The sequence below is a fragment of the Phyllostomus discolor genome, chromosome 5 (genome assembly GCF_004126475.2).
Source record: "Phyllostomus discolor isolate MPI-MPIP mPhyDis1 chromosome 5, mPhyDis1.pri.v3, whole genome shotgun sequence".
NCBI classification, from domain to species: Eukaryota; Metazoa; Chordata; class Mammalia; order Chiroptera; family Phyllostomidae; genus Phyllostomus; species Phyllostomus discolor.
Window position 1 is genome coordinate 33,748,421 of NC_040907.2, and position 23,923 is coordinate 33,772,343.

A 23,923-nucleotide genomic window follows, 5' to 3' on the forward strand; every position below is an offset into this window, starting at 1 on the left:
CACTTGTTGTTTGTTGATTTATTGATGATGGCCATTCTGACAGGTGTGAGGTGATATCTCATTGGGGTTTTAACTTGCATCTCTCTGGCAATTAGTGACCCTGAACATTTTTTTAATCTATCTATTGGCCATCAGTATGTCCTCTTTGAAGAAGTATCTACTCAGGTACTTTGCAAATTTTTTTAAATTGGATTGCTTGTTTTCCTGGTGTTGAGTTGTATAAGTTCTTTATATATTTTGGAAATTAACCTCTTATCAGATGTATCATTGGCAAATATGTTCTCTCATACAGTGGATTCCCTTTTTATTTTGTTGATGGTTTCTTTTGCTATGCATAAGCTTTTTTATTTGTTGTAGTCCCATTTCTTTACTTTTTCCTTTATTTCTCATGCCTTAGGAGACATATCAGTAAAGATATTGCTCCCAGGGATGTCTGAGATTTTAGTGCCTGTGTTTTGTTCTAGGATTTTTATTGATTCACAACTTACATCTAAGTCTTTTATCCATTTTGAGTTTATTCTTGTGAATGATATAAATGTGGTGTAGTTTCATTTAGTTGCATGCACCAGTCCAATCTGACCAATATCATTTATTGAAGAGACTGTCTTTACTCCATTGTAAGATTTTGCCTCATTTGTCCAATACTAATTGACTATAAAGGTGTGGGTTGATTTCTGGACTCTCTGTTCTCTTCCATTGACCTATGTGTCTGTTCTTATGTCAGTACCAGGTTTTTTTTATTACAAGGACCTAGTAGTAGTTTGATATCAGGTATTGTGAGACCTCCAACTTTGTTCTTCTTTCTCAAGAAATTGCTGAGACTATTCAGTTCTTTTTGGTTCCATATACATCTTTGGAATATTTGTTCTAGGTCTGTGAAATATGCCTTTAATATTTTAATAAGAATTGCATTGAATCTATAGATTGCTTTGGGTAGTACAGACATTCTAATGATGTTAATTCTTCCTACCTATCAACATGCCATATGCTTCCACTTATATCTTCCTCAATTTCTTTCTTCAATGTCCTATACTTTTCTGAGTGCTCATATTTTACCTCCATGGTAAAATTTATTCATAGGCATTGGGAGTTTTTTTATTACTGCTTCAATTTCATTGCTGGTAATCAGTCTGTTTAGATTTTCTAATTCATCACAGTTCAGTTTTAGAAAGTTGTATGCTTCCAGAAATTTATCCATTTCTTCTAGGTTGTCCACTTGTTGGTAAATAATTGCTCATAGTATTCTTTAATAATTCTTTGTCTTTTTGTGATGTTGGTTGTAATTTCCTCTTTAATTTTTTATTTTATTTATCTGGGTTCTCAATATTTTTTCTCAATGAGTTTGGCTAAAGTTTTGTCACTTTTGTTCAATAGTGTATCGGTTTAAATAGACATCCAAATAAATGTACAAATTGTAATTGGTTGATATGCCTTTGACTAAAGAAACTATAGAGCTAATCTTCTGTTGTTGTTGTTGTTTTTTTTTTAATTCTATTTTCCGGTAACATTTATTGAAGAATCTGGATCATTTCTTTTTAAAAGAAAATATTTTATTTATTAATTTTTAGAGACAGGGGAAAAGAGGGAGAAATAAAGGGAGAGAAACATTGATTTATGAGAAAAATATCGATTGTTGCCTCCTCATGTGTCTCAGCCTGGGATCAAACCTGCAACCCAGGCATGTGCCCTGTCCAGGAATCAAACTGGTGACCTTTTGCCTTGCAGGACAACACTCAACCAACTGAGCCACTCTGTTCAGGGCATATTATTTCTCGTGTAGTGTTTCCATTTCTACATTTTGCTGCTCACGTATCTGCTGATTTTTTTCAAATATTCTTTTTCTTCTTATATGGCCTACAAATTAGAGGTTAAAATAGAGGTTTAATCAGATTTGAGGTTATTTCTCTTTTTTGTTTGTGATATTAGCTGTCATTGGTGTTCAGTGACTAGGTTATTAATATATTGTTACATTATTTAAATAATTATATTGACAACTATTACAACACTGTATTTATTTTTAAATTAACATTTTATTGATTAAATTGCTTTACTTATATATTACTTATTTATCTAATTTTTAATATATTCTCATTTCTATTTGAATTTTTTCTTAGATAATTTCCATATAGTTTATGGTAACAGTGAATTCTTTATGTCCTTAACTATTATTTTCTTTTACTTATAAGAAAGTATTTAGAATAGGTAAAAGTGTGGGGTAAAAACATACTTACCCATTAGAATGTCATATATATTGTTTTTGTTTCTTCTAATATCTAGTGACACACATAGATATTCACTGTTCGTTTAATACTCTGTTTATTTAAGAAAGTTATACCAAGAAAGCAATGAAAATTACTCATGGTTTTGTGAATTTAAATTCACTTACAGTAAGTTTTTAGAGGAAAATTATATATCTGAAGACTTGTTGGTCCTCATACATATCAAAATTTTGGCATAAAAAGTCAAGAATTTTTAGTTTCCTACCTATTACTTGGGATTCCTGGTTGAACAAAAGCAGAGAAATGGTGAAATTCATTCAAGGAGTCAGAGTGAGCGAAGGTAAATAGTGTCAAAATTGAATCAAGTCTTTGTGATTTTAAGTGAATAGAATAAAATAAGCCCTGGATAACTTACTCTGTGTGTACAGCAATGTCACAATATGAGCTTGGAGAGACCTGCACCACACTTCTTTAGGGTGCTAGAGATCCAGATGTCAACATAGAAACTGACCTGCATGCTGCAGGAGCACAGTGGTCAATCTGGGAGAACAGCTATGATTCTGTATGTTAGTAGCTGAAGTACAGAACAGAAGAAGTCTGAAGATCAGGACAGAAGAAGTCACTCTTTGTGCACTTGAGATGAGACAACTTAACCTTAGTATATAAATGCATAACTTGACAAAACAGATTTTGAGACTTATGTTGTTTTCCCTCTGGAAAGAGGATGAACCTTGGGCTAATAAGCAGGCAGAAAGTGGGGCCTTACAAGAAATAGAACATAAATATGTGCTGGAAAAATGATAGGTTCGAGCCATGACTAACCCTGACCACTTACCTTTTATTGTCAGGTACAAACTAAGGATAAGTACACTGTAAAATGTCATCAGCACAATCACCATTGTTGAAATATCCTGTATCCAGTCATTGTATAAAAAAAACAAAGGATCTGAAAGGGACACTGAGAAAGGTATACAAATTAGAAAATTAAAGTAAGAACTAGGAGAAGAGAATATTCTGGAACCAATATTTAATATTTAATATAATTTATTTGATCTGATAACATTCTTTTTTTTATTTTCAAGTACAGTTGTCTCCATTTTCTCCCCCCCACTCCCCTCCCAACCCCAGCCATCCCCACCTCCCACCCCTGATCCCACCCGCTTTGGTTTTGTCCATGTGTCCTTTATACATGTTCCTGAAAACCCTTCCCCCTTTCCCCCCATTATCCCCTTCCCCCTTCCCTCTGGTTACTGTCAGTTTGTTCTTAAAATTTCAATGTCTCTGATTGTATTTTACTTGCTTATTTGTTTTGTTGATTAGATTCCACTTATTGGTGAGATCATATGGTATTATTCTTTAGTAGTTATCATTTGAGTACTAAAATGTACTAATTTAATCAACCATCACAACTATATAAAATAGGCCCTTTAATATTCTTTTGCTATCTTATTAATTTTGAGTTGATGTTATAACAAGATGACATGTGGATGAATAGAGCTGACCTTGACTTTGGGGGAGCTGTGAATGTTTTGGGAGAAAACAGACTGTCATAGGCAGGGTGGACATCCCCCAAAGAGACCAACTCTCCAATTCCTGGACATGTAAATATGTTACATTGCATGAAAAAAGAGACTTTGCAGATAAAATTAAGGTTATGAAGCTTAAAATAAGGACATTATCCAGGTATATTTAGGTGAGGAAAATTAATCATGTGAGCCCAGAAAAGCAGAGACTTTCTCTGGCTGCAGTCAGACATATGTGGCAGAAGACACAAGAGATTTCAGATGCTGACAGGGACTTGACTTGTTGCTGCTGGCAGAGCATGATGAAAAGCAGTGAAGAGATCCAGGCAGCCTCTTGGCTCCTTGCTGACAATCAGCAAGGACATGGGACTTAAGTCCCACAACTGCAGGGAATTGATATTGCCCAACAAACTAAATCAATTTGGAGGCAGATGAGTACAGCTTTGAGTATACTCCATCCTGGTGTAAAATTCCTTTTTATCATGAGCTGTGAAACTAAAAAAAAAATTACCTGCCTTAAAATATCATGGTGCAATAAGCATAGGAAAACAGTTGTAGGCATTCCCATTGAAAGGCAGAGAAAATGAGAAGGAAAAAGTAGTTACTACTCTCAAGCGATTTCAAAATCTGGACAAACTCCATTAGGTCTCAAGTCCTGAGGATAATCCTTTGTGAGTCATGGACTGAAGGCTGAATAATGGACTCCGAAGATATTCCACATCTAAGGCATAGTACTATATATGGTAAAAGAGTATTTGCAGGTGTTATTAAGTTAAGGATATTAGATGGAGAGATGGTTCTGAATATTCTGGCTGCGCCCAGTGCAATCACTAATACCCTTATAATAGGGAAGCAGTTTACTTTATACAGATGAGAAAAAGATGTAAAGGCGGAACAGAGAGAGAGTTAAAGATGTTATACAACAGGCTTTGAAAATGGAAGAATGGGCCATGAACTGTGAAGTGTGAGGATGAAGCTCTAGAAGCTGTAAAAGGCAAAGAAATGGATTTTTTATAGACCATCTGGATGATGCAGAGTCTTTGTGACACATTGGATTTAGCTGAATGATACCTGTCTTGCTCTGAAATGTTAAGTTTGCGGTAATTTGTTACAGTGGCCATTGGAAAATAATGTGTTTGCAGCTTAGTATTTTATTGTCTTATTTTCTGTCAGAAAATTTTGGAAGTTCAAGTCTTTCATTCTATCTTTCTGTCCTTTATGGTACAAGTTGGCAGTGTTTCTGCCGATACAACATTCTTAAGAGCCTTGAAGTTTTCCTGTGTATGTCACAGGGACAAATGCCACTAGATGAGAGATTCCTCCACAGATCTTTCCTGGAAAGCATCATCTTTATTCCTGGTTTCTGCTGGTATTGGTGAGGGTATCCATATTTTTATATCTAAAATATGTAAAGAATTTATAAAACTCAGCATAAAAAAACCCATCAAATTAATCCAATTAAAAATTGGGCAGAAGACCTGAATAGACATTTCTCCAAAGAACACAGATAGGTGAAGAACATACATATGAAAAGATGCTCAAAATCACTAATTATCAGGGAAATGCAAGGAAAAACCACAATGAGATATCATCTCACACTTGTAAGAATGCTGTCATCAAAAAGAGCATTGGCAAGAATGTGGATAATAGGAAAAAAAGCCCTTGTGCATTGTTTGCGGGATGGTAAATTGCCACAGCTACTATGGAAAACAGTACTGAGGTTCCACAAAAAAATTAAAAATAGAGCTACCATACAATTCAGCAACTTCAGTTCTGGGAATTTATTTAAAAAAAACAAAAGCACTAATATGAAAAGATAATATGCACCCCTATGTGCATTACAGCATTATTTACAGTAGTCAGGATATGGAAGCAACCTAAGTGTCCATCCATAGATGAGCAGATAAAGATGTTAGGTGTGTGTGTGTTTATAAATATATATGTTTAGGTGCCTGGCTTGTTTTATATATACATACACACAATTATATATATAATTATATATATAATATAATATTACTCAGCCATAGATTTCAGCCATATAAAATAATGAAATCTTGCTATTTGAGACAACATGGATGGACCTACAGGGTATTATGTTAAGTGATATAAGTCAGAGAAAGACAGATATTGTATTTCACTTACATGTGGGATCTAAATAGTTAAACTAATGAACAAACACAACAAAACAGGCTCATAGACACACAGTACAAACTTATAGTTGGTAGAGGCTTGAGTGATGGGGGAGATGGGCAAAAAGGTGAAAGAGATTGAGAGGTACAAACTCATAACATAAATAAGTCACAAGGATGTAATGTATAACATAAGGAATGCAGTCAATAATATCTAATTAATAACTTGGAGGATCGATGGTTTCTAGGCTACTTGCAATGATCACTTCACAAGGTATATATAAATGTCAAATCACTGTTTTGTACACCTAAAACTGATATAATATTTTATGTCAACTATAACTAAAAAGGACTTTGTATTTCCGAATGAAAAAAAAGATAGAATTCCTAGGGATAAAATGACAAAATAGAGTTGTACACTATAAAGCATGAAACATTGTTGAAAGTAATTATATAAAATCTAAATAGATGGAATGGTATCCACATTTTTTTACTCGATGTTTATAACAGAATTATTATTAGTAGCCAAAATTGAAAACAACTCAAATTACATTAATTGAAGAATGGATAAATAAAATGTTCTGTATTCATATAATGGACTATTATTCAGCAATAAAAAAGAATAAAGAACTGATACATACTAAAACATGAATAAATGTTTAAAATAATATGCTTAGTGAAAGAAATCAGTCAAAGAATAAATATTGTCTGATTCCATTTATATGAAATGCTTAGAAAAAGCAAATTAAAACCAAGGTGAGATACCACCATGAACACTGATGTAAAGTTAGAGACTACAGGAACCACATATCAAAAACATGAGGGAATAATTGTTCTCTTATCCATTGCTGGTGATGTGTAAAGTGATACAGGCACTTGAGCTGTCCATTATAAAATTAAACATACACATAACACATGATCCAGGTCAATTTCTAGATATTCATTTTAAAAAATGCTGATCATAGCTATGTGGTCATTAAACATGAAAATCCCTTTACAATCAGGAATAATTTAATTTGCCTCAGACATCTCTTGCAGTGGTTGAATTGGCTTATGTCCTGCTCTCTGCAGGAGTGAGAACTGAGACTTAGTTGAAATTAAGACATCCAGGGGAAATGCAACTTGTGTTTACTGTTTTTTCCCCATGTTTTACCCGGGTACTTGATTTGTTTACACTAACACTAATTTTTCTTTAGTACTGAAAAACTGGTCTTTTTATCCGTTGGTTTGGTAAGTTTGAAGGCAGGGTTTTGCAATTTTCAGTGGAAAGAGTTGAAAAAAGGCCCATGTGTGTTGCTGTTCGAGGCCTGTCAAGCATGAGGAGGAGGATGGGAACTGAGGCACAGAGAGAGCCCTGCTGGTGACCACCCTAACTCTCTAAACTTCTCCTCTGTGGTTTGAAAGCAATGACTCAGGTAAAACAGAGGGTGTTTTCCCCCTTATTTGATGGTAAGTATCCTGTATATCCATTTCCTTAGAATCCTCTATACAATTAAAAATTATAACAATTAAACACAATCTGATTTTAAGCAATTGTTATTTTAAATATTTTCTATCTCTTAGAAAATCAAGTTTTTATAGAGAAAACTTTTTGTTGTTAATAAATTAGAAATATAAACACATATTAGCTTAAAAAAAGAATTGTCAAGTGTCAAAATCGCTTTTTTGAATATTATTACATTAATCTACCAAATTTACCTCTAAGTGATAGCCTTGTTTTATAGACAATAGGTCCAAGGAAGGATTTCCATGTTCCATAATCCTTCTGGAATTGCATGCAAACTGAAGAGGTATGTATGAATATCACTCTCAGATGGAAAACATTTATGCCTGGCATCAGGTATTCAATACAGGCACTCCATCCCCAGTAGCCAAGAAACGGTGACTAGAGTCATGAATGTGCACTGTCAGTGGCCCCAGTACAGTGAATGAGTGGTTGCACCCAACCATATTTTCTGGAGCCAGAATGGTTTTCCCTCCTTGCAGCAGGAGGTGCTATGTCCTTAAGCACAGCTGAGAACACAGGCAGCAGTTTTATAGGGCCTTCAAACCTTGACACCCACAACAATCTAGTGTTGGAATTTGGTCCTCTGTAATGTCACCCAAACCACTGTTCTTCTTGGTGATGATGAAAGAGTCACACAGCTTTGGATAAACAACCCAGATTTTCAGGAAAAGGGAGAGTCCCCACTACTGACCCTACTTACCTCTCTTCCGGAATAGCAGATATATAATGGGTATTGTACAAGAGCATACAAAACAGAGTAACTGAGCAAAACTTGTGTTCAACAAATGAATGAGGTCACACCGGAGCACTAGAACAGAGAGAGTTAGAATTAATAAGTGAGGACTGCAGGCATCGAGGGAGGGGCATCACTGACCTAAGGAGCATTATCAGAAAAAGCATAGTCATTGCCCCATGTGCACTTGACCTAGATAAGGCTCAGGATGCACACTTAGTCTGTGGGTGCACCACGGCAGCACCTAGGAGGACTGGATTTGTAGCTCTAATAGAGCTAAGAGGAGTTTCTTTTCCTAGTTCTCAGCACCTAACCTAGTACAAGGTTAATCTGTCTGGGGGCCTGGGGAGAGGCCCTAGGAGACTTCATCAGATGTGTGGGCTTCTGAGGGTTGTGAGACTGACCAGATGTCACTGTGGTGACACTGAGTTGGCTGAAAGAAAAAAACTGTGTCATGTTCACAGGCTCTGAATGTACTTATACCTTTCAGCTTGAATCCCACTGTCAAGGGGCTGATTTCTAAACAGAGATGATTAAATGTCTTCCCATATATTACTAAAATATGTATCCATTTATTCTTTGGTTTATATCACCTTGCAGAGGAGAGTATGGTACAATCAGGTACTTTCTAAAGAAACTCAGTTGTAGTAAAGTTATAATCTCCGTTCATTAAAAGACTTTCATGGGGAAGTGGGAGACAGCTAATTGGAAGATATCATATATCAGTTGACTAGATTTGCAAAATGAAGAAAATTCCTGCAATAACCATGCAACAGGCTGCTGCACGAGTTGATAACCTCCTCAGCCACCAGGCTGTGCAGGCAGAAACCTGACACTAAACCCCAGAGGGAATCACAAAAGTCGGAGCCTGAGAACTGAAGCCAAAGGCATCTCTACTTTCCCACCTCAGCTCTGCCACTTGTGAGCTACCATATCTCATCTACAAAATGCTGACGATAATAGCACTGCCTTTTAGGGTTAATTTAGATACATTCTGTAAAATGACTGTCACAATGCCTAGCATAAGGTAGACACTGAATAAATGTGGTAGCAGGTTTTAAGGATCTGGTAGAAAAATGTGCACAATGCATCGTATCTTCTCCTTTGACTCATCTCCATTAAATCGTCTACTCAGTCTCCAAATTCACACCCCTTATTTCACAGTTTACTCAACTGTATATGAGCTATTTTGCTTGGTCATATTTTGGGGAAAAAGTCATTTTTAATATTCTTGTAGCTGATGGGCCACAATATCCACAGCAGTATTTAGTGATATATTCATAAAGAAAACTGATATGATCATTGAATTCAGCCATAAAACCCAAAGAAACAGTCTGGTTAGAAAGGACACATTAGTTTGGAGACCCATTTCTTTTTATGTTAGTTTTGTTCAAGTCCTTGAATGGAGGTAGTATCTCAAAAATTAATGGCAATCCTTGCAGGCAGAAAGATGGTGATAGAATGAAGAGTATCCTAGAGAAAACCCAGGATTCAGCCATCACTCAGTTATTTTGACTGAAGCAGAGGTTGGCTCTACTTCATTTCAATTGAACATACTCTTTTCTAAGAGAGAAAACACTCCTTTGTGGGCACAGAAGTAACTGGGGGCCTGAGCAGCTCAGGAGAATACTGACCTCAGCCCTCAAACAATCCTTGTCCTGAGAAGCTCGTAAGTGACAGGTGTGAAGACTAACATGTCTAAAGTGAGAAACAAGCCCTAAGTCATTCTATGTAAGCCTTGGCACGTTCTGACAAATGTCAGACAGCTTTGCTTAAGCACCCTGTGTGACTTGGGCATCATACTAAAAGACATGCCCTAAATGATTACACCCTTGTTCCGGCAGTTACCTGTTATTTTGAAATATTGACAGAGTAGGAGCACACCAAACAAAAGTAGTACCACACAGAAAACTGAAATTAAAACTATCAGCCAGATGTGAACTGGATCAAACAAGGAGTCTGAAAGAAAGAGCAGAACAATCAGAAGTTCAATAAACCCATGACATGCACCACTATTGAATTAGGGATTTTACTGCTAATAAGGAGCATTCCCTTTCAGATCCTGCATTTTCTTTATTTTTATTTTTATTATTATTACTTTTGTGTTTGAGTCAGGGCTAAAGATTAGTGGAACTATTTTACTGGCAAGTACAGAGCCTGGGATTGACTGTTTTGGGGATAGAATTTAAACTGAGGCTATAATGAAATGAAGTCCCTCCTTTGTCTCTTCTAACATTCCAGTATGAAGCCTTCCTGATTAGAAAGAAAACAATCAAGCAGAACCCTGGACGCCATAACTCATGCTGGGAGTTGACAAGCTCAATGGCCCTAAGACAGCCTCAGAATCACCTCTCGGGAGCTCTTAAGGTATAACAGTAATAAAGAGAAATAGATCTTTCTTTTCTTCTATGGTTTGCAATTTTAAGTTCTCTCTAATACAGTATTTTCCTCCAAAAGTGTTTGTTTTAGTTGCAGTACTTAATTTCTAACCCATATGAAATTTATTTTTGTATAGAGTTATATGCAAGTCTTTTTCTTCCTGAGGTATTGTTAATTATTGCAACATTACATAGGAACTGTTCCATCTTTTAATAATGCACTAAAATTCATATAATTTGGTATACACTGTTTCCTTATGACCTGTATCTCATTCTACCCTCCTTAATTTTTATTATTGGTACAATAGCCTTTTCCTGTGACAGTAAACAATAGTTTATGGTCATAAATTACCACAAATTAGTTAACTGTTCATTGTTCAAAATCACTTTCTTCATTTAGAGACATTTCAGATAGAAATCCTTCAGAGATCCTTTTTTAAAAAAAAAGTTGGATAAAGTAATATTAAAATTAGTATGGAAGAATGAATATCTGTAAGTGGTAGAGAAAAGGTTAAATAAATAAGAAGGTAAAATTTATTTTATCATATTATAAAAACTGAATATAATACATGGGGATGTAAAGTACAGCATAGGAAATACAGTCAATAATATTATAATAACTGTGTATGGTACAAGATTCGTATTGGATTTATCAGGGTGATCACTTTGTAAGTTATATAAATGTCCAATCACTGTTTTTTATCTGAAACTAATATATTGTGCGTGAATTATAATTAAAAACAAATGTCATATATTTATAATTTTAATTATAAATTTCATATAATTTTATGAAGTTCAATATAAATCCATATAATAGTATATGAAATTTAATATAATATAATTTTAAAACTGATTATAATGAAGTGATTATATTGATTCTGGGTTATGTTTATCTTTATGGACATAAATATTCCCATTCAAAACACAGTATTCTTCCATAAATATGTGTTTTTCTGAGGTCTTTCAGGCAGAATATGTATTGTTTTCAAGTAGGTTCTCTATCTGGATTGTGACCCTATGAATTTTATGGCTAATGTTAAACACATACTATATTTTCCAAGATTTTCATTGGATGTTTTTGCCTTTTATTATTATTTTTGTTCTAGTGCATAATTAAGAAAATATATATTTGTATTTTGATTGCATATTTGCCTGTACCATATATTTGGTACTTTTTTTATTTATTTATTTTTTAAGATTTTTATTTATTTATTTTTAGGGAGAGAAGGGAGGGGGAGAGAGACAGACAGACAGACAGACATCAATGCGCGGTTGCTGGGGGTTATGGCCTGCAACCCAGGAATGTAACCTGGCTGGGAATCGAACCTGAGACACTTTGGTTCCCAGCCCGTGCTCAATATTTGGTACTTTTTAATGATAGCAATAACATTTTTGGATAGCTTTTCAAGAAAAGCAAAGTTTACCATGCAATGTTTGTGCAGATTTCATATTTATGTTAAATTAAACTGGTTTAATACTTGTGAATTGTATAAAGGTGTGAGATCTTTATTTAGTACATAGAATGTAAAAAATGATAACAATATTGCTCACATAGTTCATGAAAGTCTTTTTCTTCAAAATGTATTAATTATTATATAATTTGACTTTGGTTATTATTCATTTAATTGCATCAGATGGGGCTCTTTTTTCAAATATTATGCTTATTTTAAATCCTATTTTAGTTTGAATTCTATCTGAAACTAATATTTGAATTCATCTATCATATACAGTTCTTATTAATTTACATAGGAAACAACTATCTTTAGTGAAACAGTAAGAAACATTAAGAAGATTAAAAAGAGGTTAAAATGGAAATTATTTTTCTGATTGATAAATGGATGTGTTCAAAACAAATACTTCTAAAAAATGCTCTTTGCCTGCACTGTTTGTTTTTTCCCTCCCTCTTCCCTTATTCCTTCCCAGATACCTCGCAGGTTTCTCTTAGTCACCCAAAGGTCATCTAAAAGGTATGCTCCAAAATTCAGTTCTAGGATTCTGTTCTTTTATTTTTTTTCTGTTCTCATTCCTTTTGTGGTTGAAGGCATTCACATTATGTCTCAAGCCTCACCTCTTCCACAGAATTTTAATGCATATCTACCTCCTAGTTAACATTCTCATTTCATGTCTTATAGGCATGGTCTTGTCTCCAAGATATGCTCATCTCACAAACTTCCCTGTCTCAGTAGGTGAAAACTTATCTTTCATGGCTCAAATCTTGAACTTCAGAATTGTATTTTATCCCTTTCATTCTCTCATCATACATTCGATCCATCATTGAGTCCCACCAGTGCTGCATTTAAAATATTCATAGAACCTTACTGTTACTACCTTTTCTGCCATACCTGTTTCCCAGATCATTGTTATGGACTCCTATCTAGTCAGGGTAACACTCTTTTTTTTTTTTTTCCAGTCCATTTTATAATCCTCCAAGAAGATTAGAAAGGATATTTAAGATAAAAGGCTGTGCCTTCTGACTAAAAGGAGACTCCCTGAAGTGACATCTGAGGACCCACCACTCTCTTCCCATAATCAGCCTAGACTTCCTGCATAGGTGTTAGCTGAGGGCACCTTTGTCTCACAAGAGACATAGCCTTTTCCTCTTTGGCCTTTGATGTCCAGCCACCGTGCTTCTGAAGATAATGTATTGACCAATAATCAGAAACCCATGCTTTAGTTTCACATTTTACTTACTGTTGATTTGACTGGCTTCTCTCAACATCTATTTACCTATAAATGGCCATAATAGTCTTTTCATAATGAATTTTCAGGAAGTTTCAAAGATAGGGTTAGTATAGAATATTAAATAATAGTAAGCAAAGATTTTTGCTTCCACTAATACATTTGTATTACAACATGTCACAACAACCCATGAAGTATGATTACATTTCTTTCTAAGATGAGAAAACTATACTTAGGAAGGTAAATGACATCCTTTAAGTCACTGAGCTAAAAACTTGTTAAGCTTGCACATGAAGGCTGTGAATGAAAATGGGGCTCTGTAATAAACCAGCGACCAAAAGTAACCTCACAGGGTGATTTGATCATAAAGTCCTTAACTGGGCAGGTCATGATGGGTAATCATACCTTAAGCCTATAACTTATTTAGCAAAAGGTATATTTTCACCTTAATCAAGCCACATCCATTGTTCTTGTGCATCTAGATTAACAGACCTTTGAAATGACAGAGTACTCTTTTTCAGACTCCTGGGAGGCATAACCACTCTCAGTGGATCACATAATCTTGTTAAATATCATGTAACCTAATAATAGAGATTTCCCCTACTGGCTTTCTCCCACCTCCATGTAATTTTCCTCATGTTTCTCCCTTAATTAAAAATGTATAAAAAGAACTGCAAAGCTGTCATTCTTGTGAGTATTTGAAATCTTTTTTCTGGCATGCCATCAGTTTGGCTCAAATAAACTCATAAAAATTCTCTACAGGTTTGGATATTCTTCTGTTGACAATATTGTGAGGGTCTAATGAGGTAACAAACTTCTCTTTAAAGCTTTAACGTGTATTTCAGTTATGGGTTGTTGTTACCCTTCTAATTTTTTCCTCTAAAGCCCTCCTCTCAGCACCTGACAATATCTGTGTACCAAAGCCCACAACAATAGTAAAGAGTCACATTCAAATACTGCTTGATAATGTACAAAGCTTTTTAACATTAATTATCTCATTTATTTTCCCTCTATGTTGCTTTATTGACAACCAACCCTACCAAACACTCACCAGCTAAGAAGACATTTATTTGCTTCCCTTCCCCTGACAGAGGGTTGTAAATGTAGCAAATCACATTGCCCTGTGATTTATTTTGGAGGAAAACAATCATCTTCACGTAGAATAATCCAGCTTCATCCTGTGAATAGGATTTTGATAAATGCGGAACTACCTCTCCCTTGTTGTCTCTCCACTCCATCTGTGGCTGTGGGAACCAGCCTCCTGAGTTACACTCCAACGTAAGTCCACCAGTGCTAGGAACCTGAATATAGATCTGTGTCTCCAAGCCTAATGCTGGGTAAATGAGACAGAAATCAAGATAGTTATTGTACTGATATTCAGTCATAGATAGAGAGCAGGCTGACAGCTGTGGGGGTGGGGGTAGAGAGATCAAACTTAAAAGAACAAGGACTTACGGACATGGCCAACAGTGTAGTGATTCTGGGGGCCAAGAGGGTTAGGTGGAGGTGGAAAAAAGTATGCGAGGGATGGAAAATATAATAAAAATAAACTATTATTAAAAAAGAAAGTTGAAAGTAAAAGAGTCTCATTAATCTTATATTCTGCAATATAAGAAGGGGTAATACTCAAATCCACATCCAAGCTACAAATTAAACTATATTTGGTCACCCAGCTCTATTTATTTACTACATAGTATATTTTTGCAGTAGATACAGGGGGTTTTCCCACTATTTATAACACTTGAAGTATTGTGTAAGATGTAAAAGAGACAAGAAATAAAAAAAAATAATATATTTTCTACATATTTCAGCTCATGAGGCCACAAGACCATTGGTATACAATGTTCCACCATAAACCTACCTGTGACACTCAGGTTCATGACAGCCTCACCCCTGAATTCACTGTCCTTGAATGAACACTGGTATGGTCCATTATCAGAAATGCTGATATTATGAAGTCGGAGAGTCACTTTGCCATCCCCAATGGCCTTTTTCACAAACTCTATGCGATTTGCATATTCTGGGGCAGCATTCCCATTCACTTCATGGCCATCTCTGTATAGGTGAACAAGCTTGGAATGATTACCCTGGAACCAGGACACCTCCATGTGTTCTGCACTTTGTGGTGGGGACAACTGGCAGCTAAGCTCAGCCTGTCCTCCCACTGTAGCCACCAAGTGTCCCATGGGAGTGATCACTGTCCACTTTTCTGTAGGGAAAGATAAAAAACTAAGATAAATTTGATGCCAACAGCATCTCTATTGCTGCATATTCAAAGACATACTGTATTCTTCCCATCTGACCTGGCTATTTTAAATGTCCCCTTCTGTGTGAATCAATATTTTATTTATTGAAAAGATAAATGTTACTACATGATTCCCTTTAAAATATCGTCACTTGGGTTCTGGGAAGATGGCAGCACAGAAAGCACCAGGAATATGACTCCCTACTTAGACAATGATTGTACAGGCAGAATCTGCCAGAGGTAACTGTTTTAGAATTCTGGAGTCTATCGGAGGCCTTCTACTTCCAGGGGAAAGGTTGGATGGTATATTGCATTAATTTTGGTCAATTTCAGCTTCTATCACAGGAGCATCTACCCATTGCCCACCCTCAGCCTCATGGCAGGCAGCTCTGCAATTCTCCCTGGAGCAGCTTTCACATAGATTATGGGAGCCAGAGTAGACAAAAAACAAAACAAAAACCTGTCCTTCAAATATTGGGGATCTGTGCTGTGACCGCTGATTGATGCTTCCAACCACAGAGATTGAAAGACAAAGAGACAAGTGGCCATTGTGATGTACCTTCTTTTTTCAAGTCTGTCCTCTCTAACTGAAGAGACACCCAGGGAATTTAAAGGGTCAGCATCCTTTCATTCACTCCTTCTAATACAAAGAGATCTGATCAGATCACTGGGAGGGGATATAGGAGGGTTGCAATGGTAAAAATCTAGGACTAGATTGAGAAGCTGAATACTTCCAAAGTATGTGGTATTGTGGCCAGAAGATTTAAAATAAAAGGAAGGCAGAGACTGGGTCTCGGGCTCTCTTCCTTCAGGATGCCTGGATGATCATGCTGCAGCTGCCTGAATTTTCCAAAGGATGGTATTTTGGATGGATTTTGGATGGGAGGAGAAACTCCAGGCACAGCCTAGGATTAGGCTGGCCTGGCAGAAGGTGGCAGGGTTATTCTTATTTGGGTGCTCTAGAAGGGATGGGATTTGAGGCAGAAGACTGCCGTTCTTCTAAAATTGAGTAGCTTTTGTTATCTTATGTTGTTTTAGTTTTTATAAACTAATTCTATAAAATGAGATAATTAGAAACTAATAGGAGGAATGATAGGGGAACTCATGAGTTAAAGAGTTTAGCCCTAATTCAAAGGCTTAAGTGATTAAAGCTATAGCTGAAGAGTTAAAGATTTTACCCTCAAAGTTGTTATTCCAAAATTGTGTAGCTTTCGAATAAAGATTCCTTTCCTTTATCATCAAACTTTTGCCTCTGGAATTTTGCCTAGAGGGTGGCAGCCATCAGCAGGTCCCCACTTGCTATTTGGTAACAATTCATTTTTCTCTTTTCCCATTCTATGAGCCAGACATTAAAGATTAGAATATTCAAAAGCAAATGCATATATGGGGGAAATTAGAAAGTGACCACACATGTCCAAGAAAAGTGACAGGCTTATAAAGGCTTGAGGAGACCTGAAGTTTACACCTCATAGTGATCCTTGGCACACAGACAGCCTACAACAATAAAATAAAACAAAACAAAAACAATAAACAAAACAATAGCAAAAAGCCAACAAATCCTGGAAAAGAGAGGAATGAAGTTTTGAGTTAACACATTAAATGCCAATGTCCAGTTTCCATTTTAAAAATTCACAAAATATACAAAGAAACAAGAAAATATGGCACATTCCAAGGACAAAAAAACTCAAACAGAAACTGTTCTGAAAAAAGACCTGATGGCAGATCTACAATTAAAGACTTTAAAAGAAGTATCTTAAGATGTTAAAAAAAAGAAGGAAAACCATAGGAAGAGGTGAGAAAGTCAAGAAAAAATGGAAATATAAATAATGACCTAAAAACCTGAAAACAAAAAAAATTCTGGAGCTAAAAAATGCAACTGATAATATTTTTTATTGAAATGAAATGAGAACTTCACTGGTGGGATTCAAAGGCAGATTTAAACAGAAAGAAAAAGAATCAGTGTACTCAAAAGCAGGACAATGGAAATTATTAAGTCTGGGGAACAGAAAGGACAAAGATGGAAAAGAGTGAACAGAGCTTAAGGGATTTCTGGGGCATAATTGACTAGACCAATATACTTATTGTGGGAGTCCCAAAAGGAGAAGAAAGAGAGGATGAGACAGAGAAAACATTTGGTATATTGGCTGAAACAATGGCTGAAAGCTCCCTAAATGCAATAAAAAACATGACTCTAAACTTCCATGAAGTTCATCAAAATCTAACTAAGAAGAACTCAAAGAGAATCACAAGTAGACACTTTCAAATCAGACTTCCAAAAGACAAAATCTTGAGAGTAGCAAAGAAGAAGCAACTCATGTCATATGAGGGAGTATAAGCAGATTTCTCATCAGACCTTTTGGAAACCAGGAGGCAGTGGAAAAATATATACAAAGTACTGAAAGGAAAACAAAACAAAACACTGTTAGCCAAGAATCATATGTCCAGCAAAGTGTCCAAAGGTGAGTAAGAAGTTAAGACATTTACAGAAAAGTATGAGGGACTTTGTAACCACTGGGTCTGCCCTACAATGACAAAAATAATGCTCAAGGGAGTTAACAGTGACTTGAAACTAAAGAAATGAAGTACCCAATAAAGGTAAATGTATGATCAATTATAAAAGCTATTATTATTATAACAATGGTTTCCTTTTTACTGATTGATTTTTTTTGTGAAAGAGAGAGATATGACTGGGGATTGAACTCACAACCTTGGTGTATGAGGACAATACTCTAACCAACTGAGCTACCTGGCCAGGGTGTAACAATAATTTCAAGCTCCACTTTTTGTTTTCTATGTCATTTAAAAGACTAATTTTTTAAAAAGTTATTAGTCTAAAAGCTAGCATTATTGTAACTTTGGTTTGTAAGTCCACATTTTATATTATAGAAGAGACTAATGCAATTAAAAGAATTATTAGTTTATGTCTTAGGGCACACGATGTATAAAGATATAATTTTGTATCACCAAGTGAAAGGGGTAATTACAGAACATTTAAAGAAAAAGTTTTTTATGTTATTAAACTTAAGCTGTTATATATTCAAATTAGAGTGTTATTATTTCAGGATTTTAAATGTGATCCCTATGATAACCCCCCCCCCAAAATACCTAAAGAATATGTAGAAAAAGAAATAAGGAAGGAATTTAAATGTTTCAATACAAACAATCAACTAAACATAAAAAAAGAAGGCTGGTGTGGTTCAGTGGATTGAGTGCCGGAATGCAAATCAAAAGGTCGCCAGTTTGATTCCCAGTCAGGGCACATGCCTGGGTTGTGGGCCAGGTCCCCAGTTGGGGGTGTGTGAGAGGCAACCAATCAATGAACCTCTTGCACATTGATGTTTTTATCCCTCTCTTTCTCCCTTCTTCCCCTTTCTCTAAAAATAAATAAATAAAATCTGTTTTTTAAAAGAAGGTAGTGAGGAAAATGAGAGACAATAAAGCTAAATGACACACAAAAATAAATAACAAAATGATTAAAGTAAATCATTACTTCCAAAAACACAACATATAGCCATATGCTATCTGCAAAAGACTTACTTAGATCCACAGACTCAAATGAATTGACAGTGAAGAGATGGAAAAAGATAATCCATGCAAGATGAAAACATGGTGATGATTGCACAATATTATGCATTTAATATTAATGAACTGTACAATTAAAATTAGTTAAGATAGTTAACATAATTTTATGTGTATTTTACCACAGTGAAAATTTATGCTTGATAGACAATAAAACCACATATGGCAAAAAAGATTAACAGCCAAGAAAAAGGGTAATAAATATAAAAAATAACAAACATGTTAGATATGAATCTAGTTATATCAATAATCACTTTAAAAATCAGTGGTCTCTGTGTACCAATTAAAAGACAGATATTGTCAGAGTGATTAAAAAAAAACCCTATGATATGTTGTCCACAAGAAACCCACTTTTAATACAGAATTTCAGCTTACAAGAGGAAAAGTGTGACAGATACAAAACTGGGATGCTATTCAGACTTAAAAAATAACATTGGTTCCTATGCTACAACATGAATGAACCTAGAAGATAATATATTAAATTAAGCCAGTTACAGAAGTACAAATACTGCATAATGCCACTTATATGAGGTATCTAGCATAGTCAAACTCACAGCAGCAGAGAGTAGAATGATAGTTTTTTTGTGACTGAAAGGAGGGAAAAATGGAGAATTGTTTCTTAATAGGTATTTTGAAAACCATGCTACACTGTTTTATGGGTAATGCAAATACCTTACAATAACCAAGAATTTTTAGGTCTTCTGGTAAAGATGAAGGCATAACTAAACACGACTTGCCTCTTCACACAACCACATCAAAATTACAACTAAACTAGGACAACCATCACTCAGAACTGTCAGAAATCAAGTTGAATGGAAGTCTGATAACTACAGAATTAAAGAAATCACATCCATTCAGACTGGTAGGAGGGGCAGTGATATGGAACTTCTTTTAACATTTCTTGTAAACCCTGTAAGTGAGCTGGGCTTCTACCCTTGCTTCTTTCAAGACTTTTTCTTTCATTTTCTGCAGTTTTAATATGATAGGCCTTAATGTAACTTTGTTGTTATTGTGGTTGGTTGGTTGGTTGGTTGGTTTTTAGTATTTACCCTGCTTAGTGTGCTCTAAGCTTCCTGGATGTGTGGTTTGGTGCCTGACATTAATTTAGGGAAATTCTTTGTCATTATTGTTTCAAATATTTCTTCTATTCCTTTCTCTTTTCCTTGTTTTCTGTTATTCCCATTACATGTATAGCACACTTTTTATATTGTTTCACAGTTATTGGATTTTCTCTTCCTCTTAAAACTCCTTTTTTTCTATTTGTTCTTCAGTTTTGAAAGTTTCCACTGATATTTCTTCTTGCTCAAGATATTCTTTCCTCATTTGCATCTAGTCTAATATGAGTCCATAAAAGGTATTCTTCATTTCTGCTACAATGTTTTTGATTTCTATAATTTTGTAAATTCTTTCTTAGAATTTACATTTTTCTGCTTGCATTTCCTATCTGGTCTTGTATGTTGCTTGCTTTTTCCATTAGAACCCTTAGCATAGTAAATATAATTATTATATTAAATTCCAAATCTGACAATTCCAAAATGTTACTACATCAAAGTCTGGATTTGATGTTTGCTCTGTCCCTTTAACCTGTACTTTTTGCCTTTTCTATGCCTTGCAACTTTTTTCTGAAAGCCGAACATGACAGAATGGGTAAAAGGAACTCTGGTTAAAGGCTTTTAGCGATAGAATAAGTGTAGGGGGAGGACAGTATCCTTTAATCCTGTGATTAGACCTCAGTCTTTTATTGAGCCTATGTCCTTGGTTGTGAACTTCATAAGTGCATTTTAGTCTCCTCCTCGCCCTTAGATGGGCTGAAGTTGGATATTTCTCTGCCTCCAAGTCAGTCAGACTAATGAAACACTGATAGTTTAGTCTCTGGTAAAGTAGTCTCTCTTGAAGACAGGCCTTGTTAAGGAGATCATATTTCAAAAAATGGTTACTCTTTACCTCTCTCTGCCTAAAATATAAGGGTATTTTTTTTCTCCAGTATTCACTGTGAGATCCTAGTAAAAATCCTGGAGATAAAATTCACAAAAGTGAGTTCTCCTATTGATATGGACCTTCTTAGAGTCTTTAACTAAGACTAGTCCACAGTGAGCCCCCAGCAATTCAGTAATCACAGCTTAGATCTTCCTACCTTGCTTCTGGTTCCCACAGAGAGTTCTGCTCTGAAAGTTGTGAGTTTCTAACTCTGCCATTTGTCTAACTTGCCATTTGGGGGACAGCAAGTTGTCCTCTGACCTCACTCCCCTATTGGATCTAAAAAGACTTGTTGATTTTCGAGGGGCTTTTCCGGCTTTTTAACTTGATGTTAGGAGGCAGTGATGACTTCCAAGCTCTTTCCATGCTGAACTGAACACTGGAAGTCTGCCAGAGGTTCCTTCCATAGTGTGACTCAATAAGAAAAAAGGACATGTTCTCACCTGGTGTTGATGTCATCACTTGTAGGAAAAGAAAGCCCACATAATACCCAGAAAAATAAGAGTACTTAGGCGTCATCATGCCTGGAAAAAAAAAAAAAAAACAAGAAGAAAGTCATAGACTATGAGATACTACTAGGAATTGTCAAGATACATGAAATTCAATCAAGAACATGAGAGAGGACAACCTCTCTGTTCAAGAAAATGACAAGTCTCCCTGAAGTGTTTGATCAGAAAAGGTCTTTCAGTTCCTTTCTCCCACTAAGTCACACTTCACTTTTTATCCCTCACTTTGTAACCTAACCTGCTAAGTGAACATTTTCTCCAGTAGGCATAACAAATGGAGCAGAAAAAATATTCAAGTGAGTGAATTGAGGGAGAGAAAAAAATGGCAAGTACAAACACACAAATGCATAAATGTGCATGGTAAAGAAAGGATTTTTTAATTCATTTCTTTGAACAATTAGGACAAGACCAAACTGTGGTGGAACTGAAAAGGCTTGTTAATAATTTTATATATTATTTATTAAAAAGGAAATGTTGCTGAAATAGTAGTTGGACATCCTGTGTTTTATGTGCAACCTACTCTAATTCATAGTCACAAACATGAGTTGATTCACAGGGTCAATAAGTAAAAAAGAAAGTACATAAAACCAACAACCAAAAAGTGGCTCAGGCAATATATATCTTAAAGGGAAATATAGGACTTTATTAAAATCATAGATAGCCATGTGCTAAAGAAATGAGTCAAGATCTGAAAGAACAAATTCCTATGGTCCTAGGCACTAACTAAATCTATCTACTATTGAAAAAAAGAGAGAGGTCTATGTGGCCCATATAAAGCCAATGTGAAAAAAATCAAAGTTATGGTGCTTTATATTTTAATATTTTACATATCTGACAGATAAGACAAATGATTATCAACAATACCAGCCCAACAAACTACTCACATTTGTGTAGGTAAGTTGGCACAGCATCCAGAAATAAAGATTACAATTTCCAAAGAGATGTAATAATCTCTAGATGATTTATAGTTGCTCTGGTATCTCATCCTTTACTACTCCTACTCAGAATCAGCAACTCAAACCTTGAATCTGTGAAAGACAAATATTCATTTTTAAAAGCCAACTACAAGAAATAAAAAGACATGTCTGTATTACAACTTGTAATCAAGTGTTAATAACAGCTGTATTTGTCATCAACTGAAAATAATTCAAAATTTTATTTATAATGAGTGGACAAATAAGTTGTACTATATCTATATGAAATAATAAAAGGGAATAAACTATTTTTACAGACATGTGAATTTCAAAAGGATTGTCCGGTGGTAAAGAAGTCGGACAGAAAAAAATGGTCCATATTGTGTGACTTCATGAATATAAAATTCTAGAAATTGCAAATAATCTCTATAAAAGTAGATCAGTGGTTGCCTAAGGAAGGAAGAATGAAGAGAAGGGAACAATTACAAAAGTACTTGAATTTTTCATCACTTTTAGATGTGATAGATATGTTTATTATATTGATTAGTGATAATTTCACAGGTATATACACAGATAAAACTTGAACTATTCACCTTAAACATGTAGTTTGTTGCATACGAATTATACTGCAACAAATCTGTTTTTTGTAAGGTCTACTTTTAAAGTACACTAAAATCTTAATAATAACCTTTTGGAAGTAGTGATATTTAACAACTGTCCCATTTAGATCAGGTCTAAAACACTGGCATCCGCTGTAAGCTTTCCTTGAGTTCTTTACAAAAGAGACTGGGGCAGGGGCACCATTTCTGGGACTCGGGCAGATAGGCCCAGTTTTTAATTATTAGCAATCCAATACTAAAATTTGAAAGCAGATCTTCTCTTTTGAAACACCTCACTGCCTCTTAACTTTCTACATTGCAGACATCACTTTTCTGTGATGAAAAGACTGGGGAGGCCTTACGGAATTAGAACAAAAAGGAGCACAGACACCAGGCTTCAGGAGGCAGGAGATAGCCTTGTCCTTAACCATCATTCACAATCTGATCACTTACTTGAGCTCCAGGATCCAGAGGAAATTTCCTTCCGGTTCTTCGGAAAGTCGTCTCTGTGTCTGAAGGTGACTTAGCAGTGTTCTTCCACCAACAGTCGGTAACAGGTGAACTACAGTCAAAGTGGGCGCCCTGTTAAGCACAGCTTCCATCTATTGCCTGCCAGTGGAACATTTTTTTCTGGCTGATATGAAATCAAAATCCCTTCATGAAAAAAACAACAGAGTATCTGTTTCATGTATTATAAAATTCATTTGCAGCTACACCTTGCATCACCCAAAAGGACTCTGTGCTGTTTGCCTGAGACATGTCCCAACAAGACATGCCTTCGTCTGAGATGATATCTGAGCTCAAGAGCTTTTCTATATGCGTTTTCCCTGGATCTTTCCCTGGCATCATGAGAAGGCTGGGACAAACGTAAGGGGAATTCTTGCTCTGTGAACAGTGATATGTCCTTTATGGTATCTTTGTAAACACAATTTAGT

At 35.4% G+C, this 23,923-nt stretch overlaps 1 protein-coding gene across 2 annotated transcripts; it reads right to left on the reverse strand.

The window, feature by feature from the left end:
• Window positions 1–1,722: 1,722 nt before the first annotated feature.
• On the reverse strand, window positions 1,723–23,696 carry LOC114497979 (selection and upkeep of intraepithelial T-cells protein 7-like). 2 transcript variants are annotated; one of them, XM_036026052.1, is made up of 9 exons: window positions 23,442–23,696; window positions 22,360–22,503; window positions 21,413–21,493; window positions 15,030–15,377; window positions 14,220–14,501; window positions 9,960–10,070; window positions 8,079–8,186; window positions 3,055–3,177; window positions 1,723–1,854 (listed from the first exon to the last, which is right to left on the reverse strand). In XM_036026052.1, the coding sequence occupies exons 3-9, from the start codon at window positions 21,489–21,491 to the stop codon at window positions 1,766–1,768; spliced, it is 1,140 nt and encodes a 379-aa protein (XP_035881945.1). In that variant the 5' UTR covers window positions 21,492–21,493; window positions 22,360–22,503; window positions 23,442–23,696; the 3' UTR covers window positions 1,723–1,765. The 2 variants fall into 2 exon arrangements, with proteins under 2 accessions (XP_035881945.1, XP_035881946.1); XM_036026053.1 differs by lacking the exon at window positions 22,360–22,503.
• Window positions 23,697–23,923: the final 227 nt, after the last annotated feature.